General features: G+C 36.9%; 1 protein-coding gene across 9 annotated transcripts in view; it reads left to right on the top strand.

Annotated features, from left to right (window-relative positions):
• Positions 1-21,643, top strand: part of Obsc (Obscurin) — a 122,527-nt gene that overhangs the window by 19,457 nt on the left and 81,427 nt on the right. For 3 of the 9 annotated variants that reach the window (XM_053754201.1, XM_053754230.1, XM_053754221.1), the window contains exons 1-3: positions 5,599-10,325; positions 10,421-10,536; positions 18,628-18,759. In XM_053754201.1, coding sequence (XP_053610176.1) covers positions 5,739-10,325; positions 10,421-10,536; positions 18,628-18,759 — 4,835 coding nt within the window. In that variant the 5' untranslated portion in view covers positions 5,599-5,738. Of the gene's footprint in view, positions 1-5,598; positions 10,326-10,420; positions 10,537-18,627; positions 18,760-21,643 lie in introns of those variants that run through there. The other 6 variants (XM_053754239.1, XM_053754244.1, XM_053754263.2 and 3 more) reach the window with 4 other exon arrangements.

A 21,643-nucleotide genomic window follows, 5' to 3' on the forward strand; every position in this document is an offset into this window, starting at 1 on the left:
AAAGCAATTTTTTCTATTTAACTATTTTTAAAACGGTTTTTACATTTTTGAGCTTCTTATATTACTGTTGCTCATGGAAGATTGACGACCATCTTGGTTGTTCCAACTTTTGAAACTGCTTCAGGGAACTCCGGGCGCTCGAATGTGATCAATCTCTTAAATTCTTCACCCAAGAGGGGTTATATTTTTATTGCCAATAAAATAATAAATAAGACAAAATCTATCTTTAATCAAGAAAAGAAAAGTATATTTTTTAAAAATCTCAGTTTTTCAATAATTTTTAATGTATAGTGTTGATATAGTGATTTTTTAAATAATATTGTTTCACTAATAAACGAATTAGCACCTTTCTTTATGTATTAGTCAGGTTTTCCTTAACGTTTCCTAGATTTTTTTGACATAAAAATTGTTTAGTTCGATGATCAGTTCATGACATCGCCACCATCGGTGCCAAAAATCAAAATTGCTTTCGTGAAACAAGGAAAGTCGTTAATTTTTTTCCAGAAACTATTACTCACTAAAGTAATCGCCCATTATCACTCAATCTTTCTTTTTTCATACCTGTTTATGTTCTCTTTCCTTTTTTCTTTGTGCATATATTCCAACATTCCGACCTGACTTCGTAACAGGTTCATCTCAATCCTCAAACAAATACGGCCTCAATACTATAACCGTAACTTAAACATCACAGAGACAACTAAATCTGGACAGTGCGATAACAGACCACTTTGATCACTGCATTCGGGTGCATTCATTGCGGGCCGTTAATCTGCAAGAAGGCCAGGCACGATCTGGAAGGCAAGTATTTATGGAACAATACGCTTTACATGTAAGTTATCCTGTGTAGAACTCTATGCCAAAACAATAGCGATGAATTTTCAATGATTGTGGCTGGATCGATCTGCAGTTGGTTTCACTCGTCTTCAACAGCAATTTGTAGGAGTTTTCAACACATTCCTTCTCATCCTCTTAAGTCTATCACTCTTGCCACAAAAGACAAGTACTTATGGACCGATATGTTAGTTTTGTTAAAGTTTTCGTCGCCTGGTTCCTCTGAAACCTACAATTGAAATGTAAGACCGCACGTAATTATGAAATTTGCGTGCAGATTCTGTCACTTCAAAGACATTTTCCAGTGAACTATTATCTGCAAGTAATTGTTTGTTGAACCAAATTTCAGTTATGTTTAACTTGTACTATTTTAGTAACTCAGAGACTTCTTAGATCATCGTTTTTGATATACTTAAAAAAGTAATAGAATATACTTTCAAAGGGTCTTAAATGAAGCGAAGGTGCTTTTGTCCTTTGGTAGTTTTTTCCGAACACGTCATCCATTAATTTGCCACAATTAATCATTCACACTATCTTCCCAGCATTTTCGCGGGATACCCATCATAAACCTAAATATCCATCACTCTTAACTACAGTAAAAACCTAACGAGTAACAGTGCACCCATAAAATCACCAGTTTCTTGGAACTGAGTGCCGGAAGTTGCAACCTCAATGGTAACCTGGCCTGTGGTGTTACCGCCAACTAGGATTAATTTAGAATGACATTGCTTCAAGTTCAACTCAGGTGCGAATACATCTATAAGATTTGAGGCCAAGATATAGGCAAGTTTCCTTTATCATGACTAATTTTGGGCAGAAACTATGATTTATAGTGTTGGATGGATGTTGGACAGTCTTGGTATTTAAATTAAATGGTTTTCGTTGACTCCTTTGGAACGTTTGGTATATTTTTAATGTTTAATCTACCTTCTCTCTATTCCATGAAAACCATTATACTGAATGATTTCGCTGCGTGATATCTTACATTTTGTTTCTATTTATCAGACGAAACCTTGAAAAGCCACAACATGTGTTGTAGTGATCATCCGAAAGATCTGTCACTTATTAATGCCGCGTTCCATTTTCTGAAACTAGATTGTGAAATTAGAGAAGTTCTGGACAGCGACCTTGATGGAAATGCACTTGATCTCTTGGCCTATTTGCTATTTCCACCCTAATTACGATAGAAAAATAAGCAGTTGTCTTTGGAGCAATTTTAAATGCTCAGTGTGAGGTGAACGAATAAACAGTTAACCGAAGTTGTTTGCGTATGGGATCGGTCTAAATGCAGTAGTTTTTTTCCATTAACTTTTCATTTTCTCCGTCGTCTTGTGAATCAGTGATTTTGTGTTTCGAATTGAGGTTTTATTTATAAAACTTACAAGAATAATTTCAGCCAGGTGTTTTATTCTTTTAATAGGTCCCTCTTCGTTCGCATAAATCAAACATTTAAAATTTCCTCTAACATATTGATCTATTTCTGAATTTACAATACGCTTTTCAAGGGCAATTTATTCAACAAATTTAAGGAAATTACATAAGAGTTTTCTTTGAAGAGATATTTATTGAAAACAAAAAACCAGTGAGATCAGAAAAGTTCAGTGGGTATTGCGTAAAAGCGGTTATTATAAATATTCAAGGTCGATTGATTGCGTTAACTTTTTACATTGGGTGAAAATCTTACATTACGTGTGATGAATGGGCATCCTGTTTGTCTCTCTCTGGCTTAAAATTGCTGAAATATTACTTCCGTTTTTGTTTTCACCTGTTAATAAATTATTTCGTCATAGTATGCTATGTAATTTATCTGTCATCAGAAACGACCTTTTTTGCATCCGAAATTCATATATCTGGCAAAATTGCATATGCGAATATTTATTTTAGCTATGTGCCAATCGAATGAGATTGACATTCTATACTTTGAGTCTAGTGAACAGCAGAATTATTATGATATGGAAATTATCTGTGAATGAACCGTGGAGAGGCCAGTGCTATTCTGTAAAACACCTAGTTTGGATACAGTCAATATCACACAAGCGCTTAAGCTTGATGATAGCACTACAAAATGTAATTTCACAACATAATAATAATTACAAGCGTAACAATACAAATAAATAATCATTAATTTGATCTTGAATCCGTCGTCCGCGGAGAATCGAGACAACACTTATATAAACAATTTGTTATGTGGTGACCGGCGAGTGAGTAGCAGATGGGTTAAGAATCTATCAGCCTGGTTCTCCTCATTGAGACAAAGCGGCGCGATGCGTAATTATCAAAAAATATGGAAGAATATGATTACAGTCTACTTATACATAGGACACAGATATATCCCACTAATATTTTAAATGCAAAGGTTTGGATGTGTTAGGATATTTGTTACCCAATCACGCTAAATATAATGGACAGATTTGGATTAAATTTGGTACACGGGAAGAATGTAGCCTGACAACACATGGGATCAATTTTATCTCGATATTCTTGGAGCAAGCTAGAATTTATACATTTGATGATATTTTCGCATCACAACGACACCTAACCGATGTATTTGATTGACAATGTCTGTTACTGTTTGCCGTCTTTCCGCATTCTCTTGTTTTAACGAGTCATATAGGTAACCTTGTATTAAACGTGTCGCAGTTAATGTCAGTGTTATCTAAAAGTGACATTTGCTTTCAAATAAATTACATTTCTCTTGCTTTAGTTTAGTCTACGTTAGACTGCGTCAATCACGGATTTTTTTTCAACTTTACTGACTTTCATAGCCCACGTAGCTGTAGAAGAAGCACCATAATCAATATTTTTTCCTTTCAGGATAAATAATGTGAATCAAATTACATACTCGTACAACCTGTTTCCTTAACTTAAAATCGAATTTAAGGCCGGTCAAAACTACTTTGAATTTTCCATTTCCAGTCATCAAAATCAATCCAGGAGATTCAGTATAATTATGTATAGGATACCTTCAGCATAATATTTTTTTGTGGCAACTATGTTCGTCACCGCTATACTATTTTCATTTTGCACCTATATTTTTACTTTTCAAGAAACCACTTTTCTAAAACAACTTGTTATTATGCCATCAACCTAATTTACACCGGATTATAGATGTTTTGGCATTATTTAATATATTTTACCCGCATAATGACGAGTTAGTGAACTCATAAATTGAACAAGCTATTGAACTATTTTCAAGAAAAATACACAATTGTCTACAATTTATAAGTTCCACGATGTCGTATTTGTTAACAAACAAATAAGTCGATATATTTGCTTTTATATTTTAAGTGACTCAAATTTAAATTATTTTATTTTGAATTATGGATTGAATACATCTCATATTAACGTCAAAAAGCGAGTAAAAACTCTACTGTAGCGCAAGTCAAGAAGAAGCAGCGAAACATCGCTGCCGAATATCCAAAGATTGCAACAAACATTGATTCTTATTACACGTACATGTTCAGCTAAAGCGAATTGGTAGATAACGCTTTATGACTCTTTCCCTGGATTGTCTTTTACAATCTGGAGAAGCAGCTGACATGCTATATTTTTTTATCGCTGCCAGGCCAGCCTGAAAGCAATAATATTTATTATTTTTCTTAATATCTTTTAATTCGCTGTACAATATCTATCTAGAATGCTATTGCCGATCCGATATGACATTGGAATTAGAATGGAACCATCAAGAAACAAGTCTACAACTTCTTGAAAGGCTTGACAACTTTTCTGTGATGCCTCTGGTAGTTTTTTCTTGGAACCATTTACCATCAAGCGACCCTCTTACTTGTTGTCATATACCATAAAAAAGAACTAACAACAAAAATAAATTTAGGCCATGTCAGTGATCGCGGCCATCGCTGTTTCAGACAATTTGACAAAACTAAAATAGTTTCCTCGAATGCAACGCGTGAAGGTCCAACGGTTAAATTAAAAATTTAAATATAACTATGCGTGGTACGAGGTTATCTTTTAACACGATGTCAACCGTCGCACTGAGATCGAGTGATGAAAAATGACTTCTATTTTCCACATTAAATACTGCTTATGTAGGTTAAATTTTTATTATTCACAAAGTTACTGATGAAAAGCATGTTTTGAAAACAATGTAACAACTCCTTTTTGGGTCGTCGCGTTCAAAAATACTACAGTCTTTGTTTTATGGAGGACTACAGTCTTATAAAATTATCTGCCGTAATAAAAGACATCAAAATGTTACCAAGTGACATTATTACGAAAGGCAATGAACCTTTTGTCACAGGCATCGCACAATAAAAGCATTGTGAAGCTTACCGTAAATTTATGAACCGATCCCTCTTTTATTATTTTCGTGCATTTCCTTTAATTTTGTCCGAATTTTAGAGCAATTGTGCAGTTTATAATATAAGTTAGAACATTGCATTATCTGAAGTAGAAATAGTGAATGAATATGAATGAAAATTGTATTTTTCGACGAAAATCTACTTAATTCTTCTTTGATTTATTAACATAATTATAATTATAACATAATTTTAACTGTCTTCATAAATGTTGAGCAATTGAACCATATTTTTCAAAATAAATTAAAATACAACACGTCTCTCTTTATAACAAAACTGACACGAAATTCGTCGTGTCGTTGTTTTCCATGAAACTGTGTCATATATTTTGGCTTTGAGTATAAATTCATCTTTCTTTTGTTTATAAATAACCTGTAACCGGAACAAGCTGCGCAGGCACACCGTCTGCGCCTGCGAAGGTGCGAATGCGGCTCTCGCTCAAGGAGCCCGCATCAGTCGCTCTGCACCCGCCGTCCAGAACTCACGCTCCATACAGCCAAGCGCGCACCACACATCGAACGCGTTCGATACCCCAAACAAAACAAACTTTATCAACCGGTGATACAAACAAATATGCCGGCCTGAAACAAGATGTCGTTCTGCAGAATCACAGGCCGCAGCAGGGGCTTACCCAAGCCCAACTACTTCCCGCTTCTCGCACCGATCTCGCCTGCGGACGCCAAACGATGCTGCAGGATCACCGGCAAGTCCTACGGCCTGCCGTCTCATCACTACATTCCAGTACTACTCGCTGCCAGATCGAGCAAAACTAAATGCAAAATCACCAACGTGTCAGGAGAACTAGGACCGCATCATTACACACCAGAAATTAACTACGGAAATCGAAAACATGAAATTCTACCGGACTACAGATATATTTTCCCGGTGTTAGATGGATCGACGGAGGCTCAAAAAGCTTTAATGGAAATGTTATTAACGAAACAAGTGTCTGACGATAGGCGATATGTTTATACGGTTCAAGAGAGAAGGTGCAGTTTAGTTTTTTCCGCTCGAATGGAGGCGGCAGTGCGCGATGGTGATGTTCGTGACGTCATGCTTGCGAAAGACTCTGATACGGTGTTGATTAAAACAAAACAGGGTCGCAGTGTCTCGATGGATTTTAAAGATTTTACTGAAGAAGTGGAAATTTATGAAGGGGAAGGGCCTAATGCGGAAGTGCTGAAACAGCGGGAAATGGAAGAATTAGAAGAGAAAAAGAAGAAAAGAAAACGTGCTGCTGGTTTGTCGTCGATGAAAAAAATATTTGAGAATAAAGAGAAATTGGCGGAGGTCCAGGAATTGCAAGAAGAAAAACAGCGCCAAAAACGTTTGTCAAAGAAAGCAAAATTAGAAGAGTATAGACATGAAAAACACGATATGAAAACATTTAGTTCTAACAATTTTGATGTTTCCCATATGCGTTCGAAGTCTAGTATCATCATGAGCAATGGTGACTGGAAGGATCAAATTCATCCCCTTATAGAATCTTGGGACTGGGACGATTTTGAGAAAGAAAATTTTATAAATGATAAACATGTCCTCCCTAAAGCTTCCGTGTTACCGACGCCTCTTAAAATAACTCCACACCATTGCGATGCAGAAATCTATGAAGTAAACGGCAACATAAGTGAAATATCTGCATCATTAGATAATGTACCATGTGTTAATCCATTAAAACCGATAAAGGCGCGTCCGTTCGAGGAAGTTTTGAGTGCTGTCAAAGATCTGTCAAATGAACGCCTAGTTGAGACTTTAAATGTGACTGAAAAGTTAAATGAAGAAAATAAAATTGATTTGTTACCAACTATGGAAAATTTGTGTGATGTTGTTAAAAACATTAAGAAAGGCAAAAGGGAAAAAATTGCCAAAGTTCCTGGACTTACGTTGGATATCAAAAAGGCAAAGAAGTTTATTCCAGGTCAACATGTGAACACACCTCAGGGACCTGTTTTTGTACCTGGTCAAACAGTTGAGACTCCTAGTGGACCTGTTTTTGTGCCTGGATTAAGCATTAATACACCAACAGGTCCAGCTCTTATACCAGGACATATCGTAACAAACGAATCCACGAATGAACCATTTTTCCTTGCTGGACAAGTTTTACAAACAACAAACGGAGAAGAATTTGTATGTGGACAGACAATAAAAAGCAAAGATAACTCCTATCGTTTTACTGAAGGTCAAACGGTTATTTCGGAGGATGGTCTTAAATTTGTGCCCGGGAAAATAATACAAAATGGACCTGAAGAAGTTTTTGTTCCTGGCCAAGCAATCATGACACCTGACGGTGTCCAATTTGTTCCAGGGCAAACAATAACTGAACACAGTGGTACTATTTTCACACCCGGACAAAATGCCAAAATAAATAATGAATGGCAGTTCGTGCCAGGACAGGTGGTCCATCAAGATGATGAGTTACATTTTGTGCCTGGCGCTACAATAGCGACACCAAATGGCCTTAAATTTGTTCCTGGCCAAACAGTTGCTACAAATGGAGAAACTTGTTTTATACCGGGTATTACTAAGACAACTAGCAATAATAAACTGGAGTTTGTTCCTGGAACTACAGTCGATACAGTTGATGGCCCAAAATTCATTGAAGGACAAATAGTACATACCGAATATGGTGAAAAGTTTATGCCCGGAAAGACTATTGTGGAAGCAAATGGCCATGTAGAATTTTCTGTGGCAAAATCAGTAGACGATATAATGTTTAGTGACAGTACGCCAGTGGGATTACCAATAGATATAAAGTCATGCTCTGTATCGGAAGAATCCTTGTATGTATTTGGTCATATGGTGCAGACAGTGAAAGGCATAGAATTTTACCCAGGACCTAGGACACCTAAAGTAGAAGGAAAAGTTGTCCCTGGAAGACTTGTTAAAAATGAAGCAAATGAATCACGTTTTGTACCCGGTATGATGGTAGAAGGTATTTTTGTTCCTGGACAAATCGTGTTTACTGAAAATGGAGAACAATTCGTCCCGGGTCAGGTTGTCGATACAGCTGAAGGACCCAAGTTCGTTCCCGGACAAGTGGTAAATACACGAAATGGACCTAAATTTGTTCCTGGTCAAACAATACATACAATTGATGGCCCTCGTTTTGTTCCTGGCCAAATTATAGAGACCAAAGCTGGACCTACATTCATACCTGGTCAGGTAATATCAACAGAAGATGAAGGTTCTCGATTTGTACCTGGTCAAGTCGTCGATACAGAGGAAGGTCCAAGATTTGTTCCTGGGCGTGTTATAGAAACTGATGATAATGGCGTTACATTTGTTCCTGGACAGATCGTACAAACACCTGAAGGATTAAAGTTCGTCGCTCCTGATCTTACGGAAGGTGAAGAAGGCCTTGAATTTTCAGTACAAAGTTTTGTTGTGACACCAGAGGAACTAAAATTGTTAAAAGTAAAAACAAATCCTAATGATACTACTTCTACTAAAGGGGAATTGACTATTGACACTAATATGTTAAGACAACTTTCTGAAGCCGGAATGTCTATTGGCAGACAAGTTCCTGCTGAGCTCCCGGCCATAAGTGTTGTTCTAAATGAAACTAGAAATAAGGAAGCCCTGAAAGCATTCGTAACAGATTTCGGGTTAAAAGATGACGTTGCCAATCAATTAATGGATGTAATTACATCAATAATCGAAATGAGTGCACATTTGAAGTCAGCAATACATCAAAAACCAGATGAAGCGTCAAAGGAAAATAAGAAAGGAAGATTAAGTAAAAAGAGACTAGATATGCAAGAACGTGAATTTGCAGAAGAAAATGGAGAAAGCGCACATGAATTACATGTTAAAAATTCTATTGCCGCTGCAGTCTTAGCAGCTTTAGTGACAGCTGAACAATTTGAAGAAATAAATAATAATAATTGCAAAGAAAAATACCAACTTATTTTAAAATCTATCGATACTATTTTAGGAAAAACAATTGATACAGATTTTGTATCTGCCATGTATAGTATTCTCCAATCAGAAGAAGACAAAGAAATGCTGTGTGAAGAAATCTTAGAAAACACTTCTCAACCTAAAGTGGAGCTGATCAAGATTGCTGTGAACAGTACATTTAATAAACATTCCTTGACGAAAGAAGCTATTATCGAAAAGTTCAGTGACTTTTTAACTAGTGAAAATGAAGTACTAGGTCCTGCATTCAAAAATATTGCCAAAAGTGACACAAACCTACTTCGTCACGTATTAGAACACATTTCAGATTCAGTGTCATTTATCAAAACAGATAATGAGGCTACTGAAACTCTACAGAAAGCAATTGTTACTGCTATTCAAGAATCCAGCACCAAGGAGGTAGAGGAATTGCTTCAAGATAATAACAAAGAAAATTTGAAGGAATTGATTATACAGTCTGTCGGTCTAGCTAAAATACTTGGTATGCGCGACGTTGCTTCAAAATTATTGACCTTTATGAATGACGAACAATGCATGGAAAAAATCGCAGCAGACGATACTAGTCTTAGCATATTGAAGAGATTAACTGTCATGAGAAAACTTGCGGATCAAACGCCCAGTTTACATTCGGCTCTGCAAAAGTTAGAAAAGGATCCCGAGTTGGCACGTACGGATCCCAACCTTCGAGATTTAGTTCGAGAAAGTGGGGCGCTCATGATTATTCCCGAAGAAACTCCGTTAATGACATCCGCAGACGTCCCATTGAGTTTACTGGACCCAGAAAATAGTCTTGCGATGGAAGATTTCCTATATCAACGTAAAAAACATCGTGGTGCATTGCTAATCATGAAGAAAGGTTTGCAAGCGGTGGTGCCACGCGAAGCTAGTCGTGCAGTTTTAACTGGCCAAGTAGCTTACACAGTCCTTGATGAAAGTGGCATAAGACATTTTGAACCTTTACATGTATTTTCAGCACTAAATTTGAGTCAACCAACAGCTCATCGTTTCTCTATGTATAGCTGCCCTGTCGTAGATGATAACGATGAAGATTTAGAGTCTTTCAACGGCTATTGTAATATAAGTAACAGTCAAGTAATCACAAAACTTGGTGGATGGGGTAGAAGATACAGTAATGTTTTCTTGGACAGAGAAAACAATAGAAGCAGATTGAGTAGTTTGGATACTACGCCAAGTTACAGACGATATTCATCGCGATCTTTATCGAGATCTCGTTCTAGTTGTAGCAGAAGTCCACCCAAGGTAATTCTTCTAAAGGGACTATAAAAAGTACTTGGAATGAAACTATTGTTTTCATATGAATAATACAAATTAATAGTTCGTTTCTCTTGTTGCAGGTGGAAGATGTGGTTGTGGCAACGACAGACTACACCGCCGCTGCGGATGACGAAGTTTCCCTCAAGGCTGGAGATATTGTCGAGGTCCTCGACACAAAGGCAGCGTTGGGATCTAAGTAAGTACACTCACATTAGTTTATTATTGGCATGCGCTTTGCACAACCGTGTTCTCGTCGATGTGTTTCTCAGCGTATAAATAACTGAACGGACATGCGCGCCTTGTGAACTACACTCGTCTCTAAATCCTAGTTAACTAAGCCTATAATTTATAATAAAACCAGTAATACTAATACGTTACACTCCAACAATATTACTACAAAAATAACGTTTAACAAAATGCTACAAATTTCTAGAAAGAAAAACAAAAGGTCTGATTAAAAGTGTCAGAATTATTTTCGGAATCTGGGTTAGACAAGGGAAATGTCAAGAATGCGTTTTAGTTGTGATTTTAATATCTGATGCGCCTGAGCATACCGCATGGGGCGATACTGGGTATATTTAGCACGGGGTCGATGCACCACGCTCACGTAACGCTTCGGATTTTGTCTATAAATGTTCACCATCATCTATTCCTAACTCGCCACATCACCTTACTGCATCACCACTCACACAATCACCTGATGACGTACTAAGAGACGATTGTTGATGCAGGTACAGAGGACGCGTATATAGTTACGAGAACCATTTCTTCCAGCCGAGGGGTCTATCTTTAGACTATGTATTTAGTGTGCCAACCTACAAAATGTACTACTATTGATATTTGAAGAAGAAAGGGGACTGAAGACGGAGGATTCATAGCATTAGCGATTCCATTGTAAATATCTCGCTTGGTGGCTGTAGCGCCATTTTATGTTGTATCATTTACGTGTTGTGATCCACATTTAACTATTGTGATAATTTTCGTACCACGCCTTTTCGGCATTTCATTGGTGTTAATTCGTGTATTATATATTCCTACATATATCATTACATGTATCGCGTTTTATTATTGTCTACAATGTTTTTAATAAAGTCAATAAAATGCCCGAAGTGTCTTTTTGTTTCTGCGTAGAGTAAATTTGATACATACCTTTAAAATGTTGAGCTGATAAAGATTTTGAGGAACTTTATTTTATTATAAAAAGATGAATTAAAAACTGTTCTTGATGATATAATAATTGCAATAAATACATTGACAGTCGATGCTACTAAACAAATCATTTCACACAATAGTGAAACACTCTGAGGAAAGCCAAAACTTCATAGCATTTATCATTTCATTTAATTTCAAATGTTCACTATATACACATCTGAGTTAGACAGGTATCTATTAAACAACTATCTTATTATGGCAACAAATACGATATTCTAATTAGTTGTTCATTTGAGTCAATTGTGTCAAATTATTTACTCATTATAGTCTCTTGAATAATATTGTGTTAATTCTAAATGTCCCATTTAATACTGCAAACTTCTCTAATATCACGACTCACAGAAATCCTCAGCTGTTGTTAAGTCTTTTAGATCATAAATTTTAGAAGTTATTAACGACGATATAAAATATCTATATCCAAAGAACTTACACTTATGTCTGTTCGTAGAACAATTTAGTTTTAGGGGAGATTAGGGATACATGTTTATACTCGCATGTTTGATGAAAGATTGAGAAAATCTATTACAAAAGATTATACACAAGTGGGTCATTGCTTTACTCTTAATCCCATGCTGTTGTTCAGCTAAAAACAGTTTGTAGGACATTTTGCGTTTTCTATTCGTCGATATCTTTTAGATTAGTTTCTAGGATTTTATATAAAACATCTCACCTGTTCCTTCTTCGGTTCACGTAGAAATACCTGCAATATCTACTACAATTCTACCTAATTAATAAAAGAGGCGTGTATTCAGTATTAAAAAAGTAACGGACAAAACTCAACGGAGCACTAAGATTAACAACATGAACCACAGACAACTGTCTTGAATACAAATGTATTTTATTTGCCCGCGCTGACAAGATCTTGACGCCAACTGATGGAAATCAAACAGAAGACCACCAGTTGGCGTAAAGGCGTACTGACTATAGACCGAAAGACATCGTCAAGTTGATCCAAACTATTCTAACTAAATAAATATGGTTCATCATATCAGAAAACTAACTGACGAAGCTTGTGGCGAATACTGTATACGTTTTGACGAAGAATGGAGCAACTAATTATGTAATCATTTATTACTGAATAAAAGTATATTTAAAAACTAGCTGATATGATCAATTAGCATTAACTAATAAGTAAAGAAATATTTAAGTAGTAATATTTCCTGCCATACATTAATATGAAATAGTACTTGTAATATTTACGAAACAGTAAAGGAAATTTCGTTTAATAGCCCTGATTACAGAAGTAGTTATAAGTTTATCGTTTCTATGTATCTGTGTCTCTCCAGGGCGTCGTAGCAGCCAAACGGCTGAACCGATTTTGATCTAGTTATTATTTTTATTTATTTAAAAGACAATTTGATCGAGGGTGTTTTCAACTATCTTTTTAAAAGGTGTGTTTAGTCGTTTGGAAACTGTCAGCTCTTTTTTAGCGAACGAGACGATGCCAGCAACTTCCTAGATGGCGATTTCCTAAATTTTTAATTTAGTTTCTACTTTCTTTAAACTAGATACAAATAGTTGTGAGAAACAGTTATGAAAATGAACGCAAGAGAGGAAATAATTAATTGATAGTTTAACTGAGATGTTAAATTAACTGTTGTCTGTCAACCTCCCGCTGAGGGAGCTTCGTGAACTGTCACAGATTCTGATGTGACAGCTATAGCACCCGTGAGTGATCGATTTTAGACGAATGATTGCGATTAGGCCAATACAGAAATAACTGTATCTCGTCAGTTACAATACTACCCTCTTATTAAATAATGAAGCATAAACTAAAGTGAGTTTTGTCACTTTGCAATATTTGACATTGACAGAACGAAACATAACATACTTTAGCTTAAAGTAAGGCTTTAACTTTATGAATAAGGTTAAGTTGCACCAGTTATCTTTGACAATGACTTTAATCTGCGCGCCCCCGACGTTTAGACAAAATGGCGTACTTTGCGTTTTTCTATGCAGGTTAAAGTTAATGTCAAAGTCAACTGGAGCAACCCACCCCTATCGATATATATACATACAATATTTGCGGCGTGTACCATTCCAGAAACTTAACAGCTGATAGGTAACAACAATATTCCTAAAGAGGCATAACTTCAGGCGCCGGTCGTAAAATCACAGCGGAATCATAGGAATTGAAAGGTTTATTTTATAAGCGGACCCGGGGCTTCGAAGCGTCGTGGCCAATAATAACCTCAATATGAGAGAGACTGAATACAGTCTATAAAGTGTTGCAGTAATAGTGACTACACACCCAACAATATTGCGGCTAACATATTTAAGCATGTGAACCGAACATATTGTAATTTCTCATAAAAATCTTCATTCACATCCAACTGAGAGGCAATTCAAATCAGGAAAGTATCATTCGTTATGAGATTAAGGAAACATATATAATTATTCTAAATTAGCGGCCAAAACCGTGTTCCCGATACTACTATGTCTTGTGAAGTGTTGCCAATGGCCAATACTGTTTTGGCGGGAAGCCAAATCAGTCCAGGTAGAAGTCTCTTGGATTATATCTGTCCTATCATTTTAGCGATTTTGACAATTATTTAATTTAGGATCTATATGTTGTCGACTCATATTGCCTTTAATATTTCATAAGTTTATGTAGGTTTAAATGTCCCACTGAATGAGTTGACGCAAAATCTTGTCAATAATTATAAGCATAGGGTGATATTTAAATTTGCAAAATATTGGCATGGCGCTACCGACTGTTCAAAATTATTGGAATGTGAACGAAGGGCGATAGAAGACGTCGTGATACAAAATCGACAGATTTTGTTATATTTTTATTAGTAAAAATATTAAATTTAGTCATACATAACTCGTAACATTACCGAATGTGGCAACATATAAAATTGTTTTCATTGTAGGTACTATCTTAACGCGTGTTTATTGTTCTTTTTTTGGTAACCAATAAGATAAGATTTAATTAATTTTTTGAAGATGTATCACCGAAAATTGAGTTCGCCATAATTTGCACTAGTAAAAAATCATTTTGTTTGTAAAAAAAACATTTAATACATTTTTTTGGCAAATCTATACATGTGAGTTTTACATATTGTTACAATCGCACACGATAAAGCCTAATAAAGTTTTGGAGTACAACCATGTGCAACACATTTAATTTTATTCCATTATAATTCCAATAATAAATGTAGTTTCACAATGATTTGGTCCAGATGACCTTTTGACGAAGATTTATGCGTCCGTTGCTCCACTAAATATATACAACACGGGAGTACTCGTGTCCGGCAATGGAAGCTGTGCACGGGTAAGAGGGACATGAATATATACTGAAGTCCTTAGAAGTAGTATATTATATGTTTTGACGAAATATAAGTGAAGGAAACTGTTCTGTTTTTCTTTTCCAGCCTAATGTGCATTTCACGTAGATCTATATTTGTTTGTAGAAAGACACATTGGATCTGTTTTAGTCTAAGACATAAGATTTTCTCATAAAATCATTACACGGATTATAGACTTGAACTAAAGACAGATCAATTTTCCCCCACAGACTTATATCTACATTAACCAACGGTTTTCCCTAGAGATTGGTGAATTCCCCTTTAGACTACAACATAAAAAAGGGCGTAAGTAGACTCATTCGCCACGCACAATATATACTCCCATCACCCAATTTCATCGCAATGTACTGAAGCATGATTTGTAGCTAGGCATAATATAGTTGGTAATTATGAGTAGTCTAAACTGGATCATAAATATTTACAGTTACTACCACATGTCAATGGGATAGTTGAAACTGTGTCAGTGGTGACGTCAATACTCTGGTCTGTTTGGGAATATGGTGGTTATCTCGTCTGAATGCGCTCACTTACTGTTGATTTCCCGGCTATGACGCTCTGAACACTTAAGATCTCATAAAAAATATTGAATATTCGGTTAAATATTTACATACCGCCGGCGCTTGCCTGTTGTCATCTAGTTGCCTATAACCTCTCTGTTCTAAGCGTTTTCACAGTTCCATTCGCAGCCGTGAAAAGGCAAAGCCAGGGTACGCTTTCCTACTTTTTTTTACTCCACTTCGCACGGTTTTCGATATCCTTATTAGTCTGACCAATTTTGGTACGCAATCCTCTTGACATTGATGTTGGCAGAACTTTTTGGGCTTGATCCTTCTGCCAGGCTCGGGCGGGAACGGCCTGGCCTAGTAACTTGTCGATTTAAGTAAATGCTTTTAAACTCTTTGTCATATATTGATGGCGGTCTTCCTAAACAACGCCAAAACCAGTGCGCAACGCAATCACCTTTTGTAGGAGATTTTGTAGGAAGGACCTGTACTACTAATGAATATTGACAGTCACCGTCTTCAAACCAGATAAAAACAAACCTAGACACTATTATCTCGTCGAGTCTGCCTTGATCTTTTCAACATTGACAGTGAAACAATAATATAGAAAGTCATAACGGATCAGAAAAATCATGGCCTGTGTACCGTAATTAAACACGGCATGTCAATCCTGAAATGTGGATGGTGTGGAAACTGTGTCGGTATTGACGTCACGCGCTTTCTGGGGCAGCTTCAAATAGCTCATACCTTTAATGACTTGCAGGATCTGACGGCCGGAGATGCTCCACTTGTTTGGTCATTTTCTGAATATTTTTAAGCCAATTTATTGCCTGTTGTATCGTTAAATGATAACAATGTATCTACATGAAGTAGATATGGACAAACAGTCGATGTGTCTACGAGTATAATCCCACAATGCAACGGAATAGATGCATTTTGCAAAGCTATTGTAATATTAATTTTGATATTAAAACACAGGACATCGTATGAGTCACCATAAGATCTTGATGCATCACACGTATGGCATTAACAGCCGCACATCACAGTTTTCACATAAATCATTCAGGCGGACAGGTAACAACGTAATCTATACTGTTCGAACGTAAGAAGTATATTAGTCACGATCTCGTGGGATTTGAATTTTCCATTATGAGTAATAAGTAATGGAATATATATTTAAGAACTAGCTGCGCCCCGGGGCTTCGCTCCCTTGGGAATTTTGATAAAGTGTACCCTATTTGTTTTTTCAGGTTATATTTCATAACAATCCGTCCGGCAGGTTTTGCGTGAAATCGTAACAAAGATCCTCACGAAATTTCGAATTTATAATATTAATAGGTTACTGTTCTGTAGTCTCTGAAAGGGTCTATGAAAACTACTATATATGAAACATATTAGTATACAAACTCATGTGATACGACTATAGTCCGAACTGAAATAGGGACCAACACTGTTCAAATGAGTTTCTTTCGGCATTTCTTCTCAGCAGTGGTCGTTCCGAAATGCCAGTAGTTTGTAGCTTGTGGGAAATAACTATAAATATAAAGATTGACGAGAAAAAGTGCCTGTGAAGGTCTAATTTCTGAATAAATGATTTGAATTTGAACTAGGGACCTTTCCACATATGGCGTGTTAACCATTAGACGGTCACTCCATAAAGTATAATAATATTATTTCGGATATTTAATTCTCCTCTTCATCTATTCAAATAATATTTTTAACCTAGCAGACTTCCCTAGTTGAAAATACAGAATGATCACATGATGCAAGACATGTAACCCGACCGAAGCCGGACGGAGCCCTGACATTGGGTTGTCAGGCCTGACAGAGTCCGGTGGCACTTGATTGATGGCTCCACAGATTATAAATAATACCCATGCGATTCACAAGAGAATAACTAAACCTATTTTTAAAACATATGATATAATTTTATGCCACACTGTGCTTCGAGGTTCCGAATAAATACAGATACGGGAACGAAACTGTATTTATTTAGACACATAACGGTCATTATATAAGATTTTTAACCCCCAATACAAAAAGAGAGGTGTGAGTGTGTCCGTAGCTTCATCAAGGGGTGAACCGATATGCGGTTTCTTCGGGTTGCACCGTCACCTTTAACGTGCGCAAAAAATCGCCAAATACGCCATTTTGTCCAAACGTCAGCGATGCGCCGGTAAAAGTCAACATCAAATTTAACGGTGCAACTCACACTAAAACTGATAGAGAGAATAAATACTAAAAACTTCTAAATATTTAACGCTAGTTCCAAACTTTAAAACCACATCTATTGCTCGAAAGTAGTTATTAACTCGTAAGAACACAGCCACACGATTGTCGTAAACTCTTCACACATATTTTTCCCTTTTTTACGGCTTGTTTTAATGGCATTTTAGTGAGTGTTGAAATGTTGATGGTTCTCAGGGACTCGTTGTGTTATGAAATAGGGTTTTTATAAGAACTAGTGTGTAGCGTGGGTAAAAGAATAACCGCTATATTGGTCAAAATAAATTGTCACCTATCGCTTAATTTATCTACATGTTTTATACTATGAAGCAGACAAACGGGCATGCGGCTCATCGGACCATCCTCCAACACCAGTAATATCACAAGCGCGTTGCCTACTTCGTGTCCTGCGATATATTGCCACAGTACTCTGTAATTACACTGCGTCTCTCGCCGTTCAAGCCGGAACAATGCAAGGACTGCTGTTAGAATGAAATATAGATGAACATGGGTACCTTTCAGGCAGTCGTATGACAGACGACGTTTGTATCAAGATCTACCTCTGATATATGTATTGTCTATCTATCTTTTTTTAGGATTCGCTACTTTTTATATGTAAGTATTCATACGTGAAAAACGAAAGAAATCCTTATTGCTTTTCACACGTTTTCTTCAGAAAAATCGAAATAGAATATCTCCATAAAATTCATTTTTTGTAACACGTAATAATATAAGACATATTTTATTTATTAGGAACTATAAATAGCGAATATAAAGGTATACATAGTATAAATACAATATATAATTACATGTATAGATTCTCATTTCGTTTTCCGTTCGGCATAAAGAGGGACCATAGTGGATAGGGACTCAGCCCCGCGTATCATGTTATATCATGTCAATAAACTTTTGTTAAAGAAATTGCAAAAAGGCGTATCCTCTTCGTATTTGCTTCGTGATTACAACTTAACTGAAATGTTTCACGTCATCCCCCTGTTTGGCCCTTGAATGACTCACCCCTCCCCCTCCCCCCAGGAAGCCCCGGCTGGACCCGGACCTGGACGTGGAGGCGGAACTCCTGGACTCCTCCGCGGCAAAGCACAAACGAGCAGTGAGGCCGAAGAAGAACCACCCGCGAGGAAGGAGCGCAAAGCCAGATGGAGAAAGGTATTTCTTATTGCCTACTTTCGAGTACTACATGCGCATTTTCCCGTAGGTATGTTTGTTTGTTGTTGAAAATATAATGCATAAATTAAAATCAATACAATAAAGAACACCACCTCCCAAAAAATAATTTTAACTACACTCGTAGATTTACTACGAAATATCGTAGCACTTGTAGCTTGAGACTCTACGAGCCACGCTACGAGCTACGCCGTAGCATTACTATTCGCATCGACGACATCGAACAAATATTATTACTCAACAAATGACTTTTTAAATGACAATATGAATTACGATGTAGTAATTATTGTGTTATATAAAATTATTGTATGTCCGTTTGTGCGGGACATGGCTGTGCTATCTATATTGTAAGATCATGTTTTTTACCTGTGATCCATAATAAAGATAAAACGTTCTTTCTTTTGGAATGTGTTTATTGCTAACACTAGTGCTAGTGCACTATTTTTTATTCAAATCGCCTAAAGGAATCTGACGTGACTCCTACGACTACATGCAACGTGGTAAGTAATTGCATTATTATATTTTTACAACGTCTTCAATTATTTTAAGATTCATTTTCAGTCGTTAAAACCCGCCAATCCCCAATGGGCTTGCATGGTGGGTCATGATCCGTACTCCTTATATATCCATAAGGAATATATGGATGTGACCCAACAGTGAGGCTGTTTAAACGCCTGATGATGATGAAATTATTTTAGAAAATAGGACTAATGGAAACGCAATTTTTTTATTTCTAAGAATTAGCTGATCTGAAAAAACAGTGCAATTTATAATAAACTTGACCCGTTTCGTTTAAGTTGAATCTCGTGTACGAATGTGTTAATGTCAATTTCTTTGTGCTATGTGTCACAATGTTTCTTATGTAATGATAATAAATAACTGCTCTTATTTCTAGTTTAACGATGATGTAAAACCTAGACAGAATGTACACATTAAACTTTCTTTATCGAATGAGGATGCTGGGCCAATGTTCGACCTTAAACTAAAAAACTGTACTTATGTTATACTTATTACAAAATATATAATTGTGATAAACTCGAGTGTAAATTAGAACGGGGACGAATAAAAGGAATCGCGACACAAACAAAAGAGCGAAGCGATAGATGTTTGTAATCGTACTGTTATGAAAGCTTAATAATGGAAATGTGTGTCTTGATTTTGAAGAATTTTGAAGTGCTTCTCCTATTTCCTAATAGGTCTCCTACTGGGTTTCGGGGAAGTCGTATACTAAATAAAAGTGGACTGTATGAAAGGCGAATAGCCGGTATATTCGATTGCAATTCCAAAGGAACGCGCCCGTCGCCTCAGAAAGGGTTTGGCCGAGTGCGGCCGCGGCGGCTGTCTGCCGCTAGGCGCTCCGCCCCGCGCCCCGCAACTCTCACGTCGCTTGGGCAGCGACAATTTCGAAGACTTTTGGTTTTCTTTTTAAGTTTGACATTCATGGTTTTTTTTTTATATATATTAGGACAAATCACACAGATTGAGCTTGCCCCAAAGTAAGTTCGAGACTTGTGTTATGGGATACTAACTCAACGATACTATATTTTATAACAAATACATATATAGATAAACATCCAAGACCCAGGCCAATCAGAAAAAGATCATTTTCCATCATGACCCGACCGGGGTTCGAACCCGGGTCCTCTCGGTTCAGTGGCAAGAACTTCACCACTGCGCCACCGAGGTCGTCAACAACATTATATTTAATAATATATTGCATACATACATTTAAGACCCATGCCAATCATGAAAAATATTATTTTCCATCCATTAACCTGACCGGAGAACCCGGAACTTGAATTGAGAGAAAACTGAATTGAGTCTTATTGTAATTTTTATGCCAGCACCACATTGACACATGAATGAGTAAATATTGCGTAGTTAGTATGAGTGCTTTTATTTACCGAAAGCAATGTATGCCGAGTCCGCCAATGTTTAGCAAACTGTTCGACGACTGTACAGAACCAACATTAGGAATACGAAACAGGACACCCAATCAACGTAATGGACACCAAGCTACCCAAGTAACTATCAATCCGAATAAAATTACATGTTCCCACGACATGACATTAACGCGATCTCAGCTTTTTGAGAAAGTATTAAAATTATTTACTTTATATTTATTTATTTCATATCGCCAATGGGAGCTTCTATACATTTCTTATTGTGTGTGCTCCGTGAAAAATGTGAGCACGACGAATTACTCGCGCGAAACTGATTCGCAATTAATATTATTCTCGCGAAGATTTATTCAGCGGACGATTTACTTGATCTAATAAAACATTGTTAGTGTCGGTATGTGTGTCATTGTGAATGTGTGTTTGTAATACCGAATTACAGATACTATAGTTACATAATAAATGTTGAGATCACTATTTTTCATGAATCATGCACGCCAGCTACTCAGGAGGACTCTGTTTAAATCCCTGGTCAGGTCAAGATGATCTTTTCCAAACAGCCTTGGATATTAATCTTCATAATTTATTTTAAAATAAGTATAGCAAGTTATGACTTATGGTGCCGAGACATGGACGCTCACGAAGGACTACGACAGACGGACACGAAGACTGTGTACAAATTGAGAGTCGCACAGAGAGCCATGGAGCGGGCCATGCTCGACATCAGATTGCAAGAACGCGTTCCAAACACCGTGATCCGACAGCGTACCAAAGTACGGGACGTGGGAGACGCGGTCATGAACCTGAAGTGGAACTGGGCCGGACACCTGGCACGTCGGCGTGATGGCTGTTGGAGTAAAGTGCTGACTGAATGGTGGCCTAGGGCCGGCGAGGGAGGTGTCGGGCGACCTGCGATGAGATGAGCGGACGATATAATAAAAGTCGCAGGTTGTACATGGATGAGAGAG

The sequence above is a fragment of the Plodia interpunctella genome, chromosome 2, assembly GCF_027563975.2.
Source record: "Plodia interpunctella isolate USDA-ARS_2022_Savannah chromosome 2, ilPloInte3.2, whole genome shotgun sequence".
Classification (NCBI taxonomy): Eukaryota; Metazoa; Arthropoda; class Insecta; order Lepidoptera; family Pyralidae; genus Plodia; species Plodia interpunctella.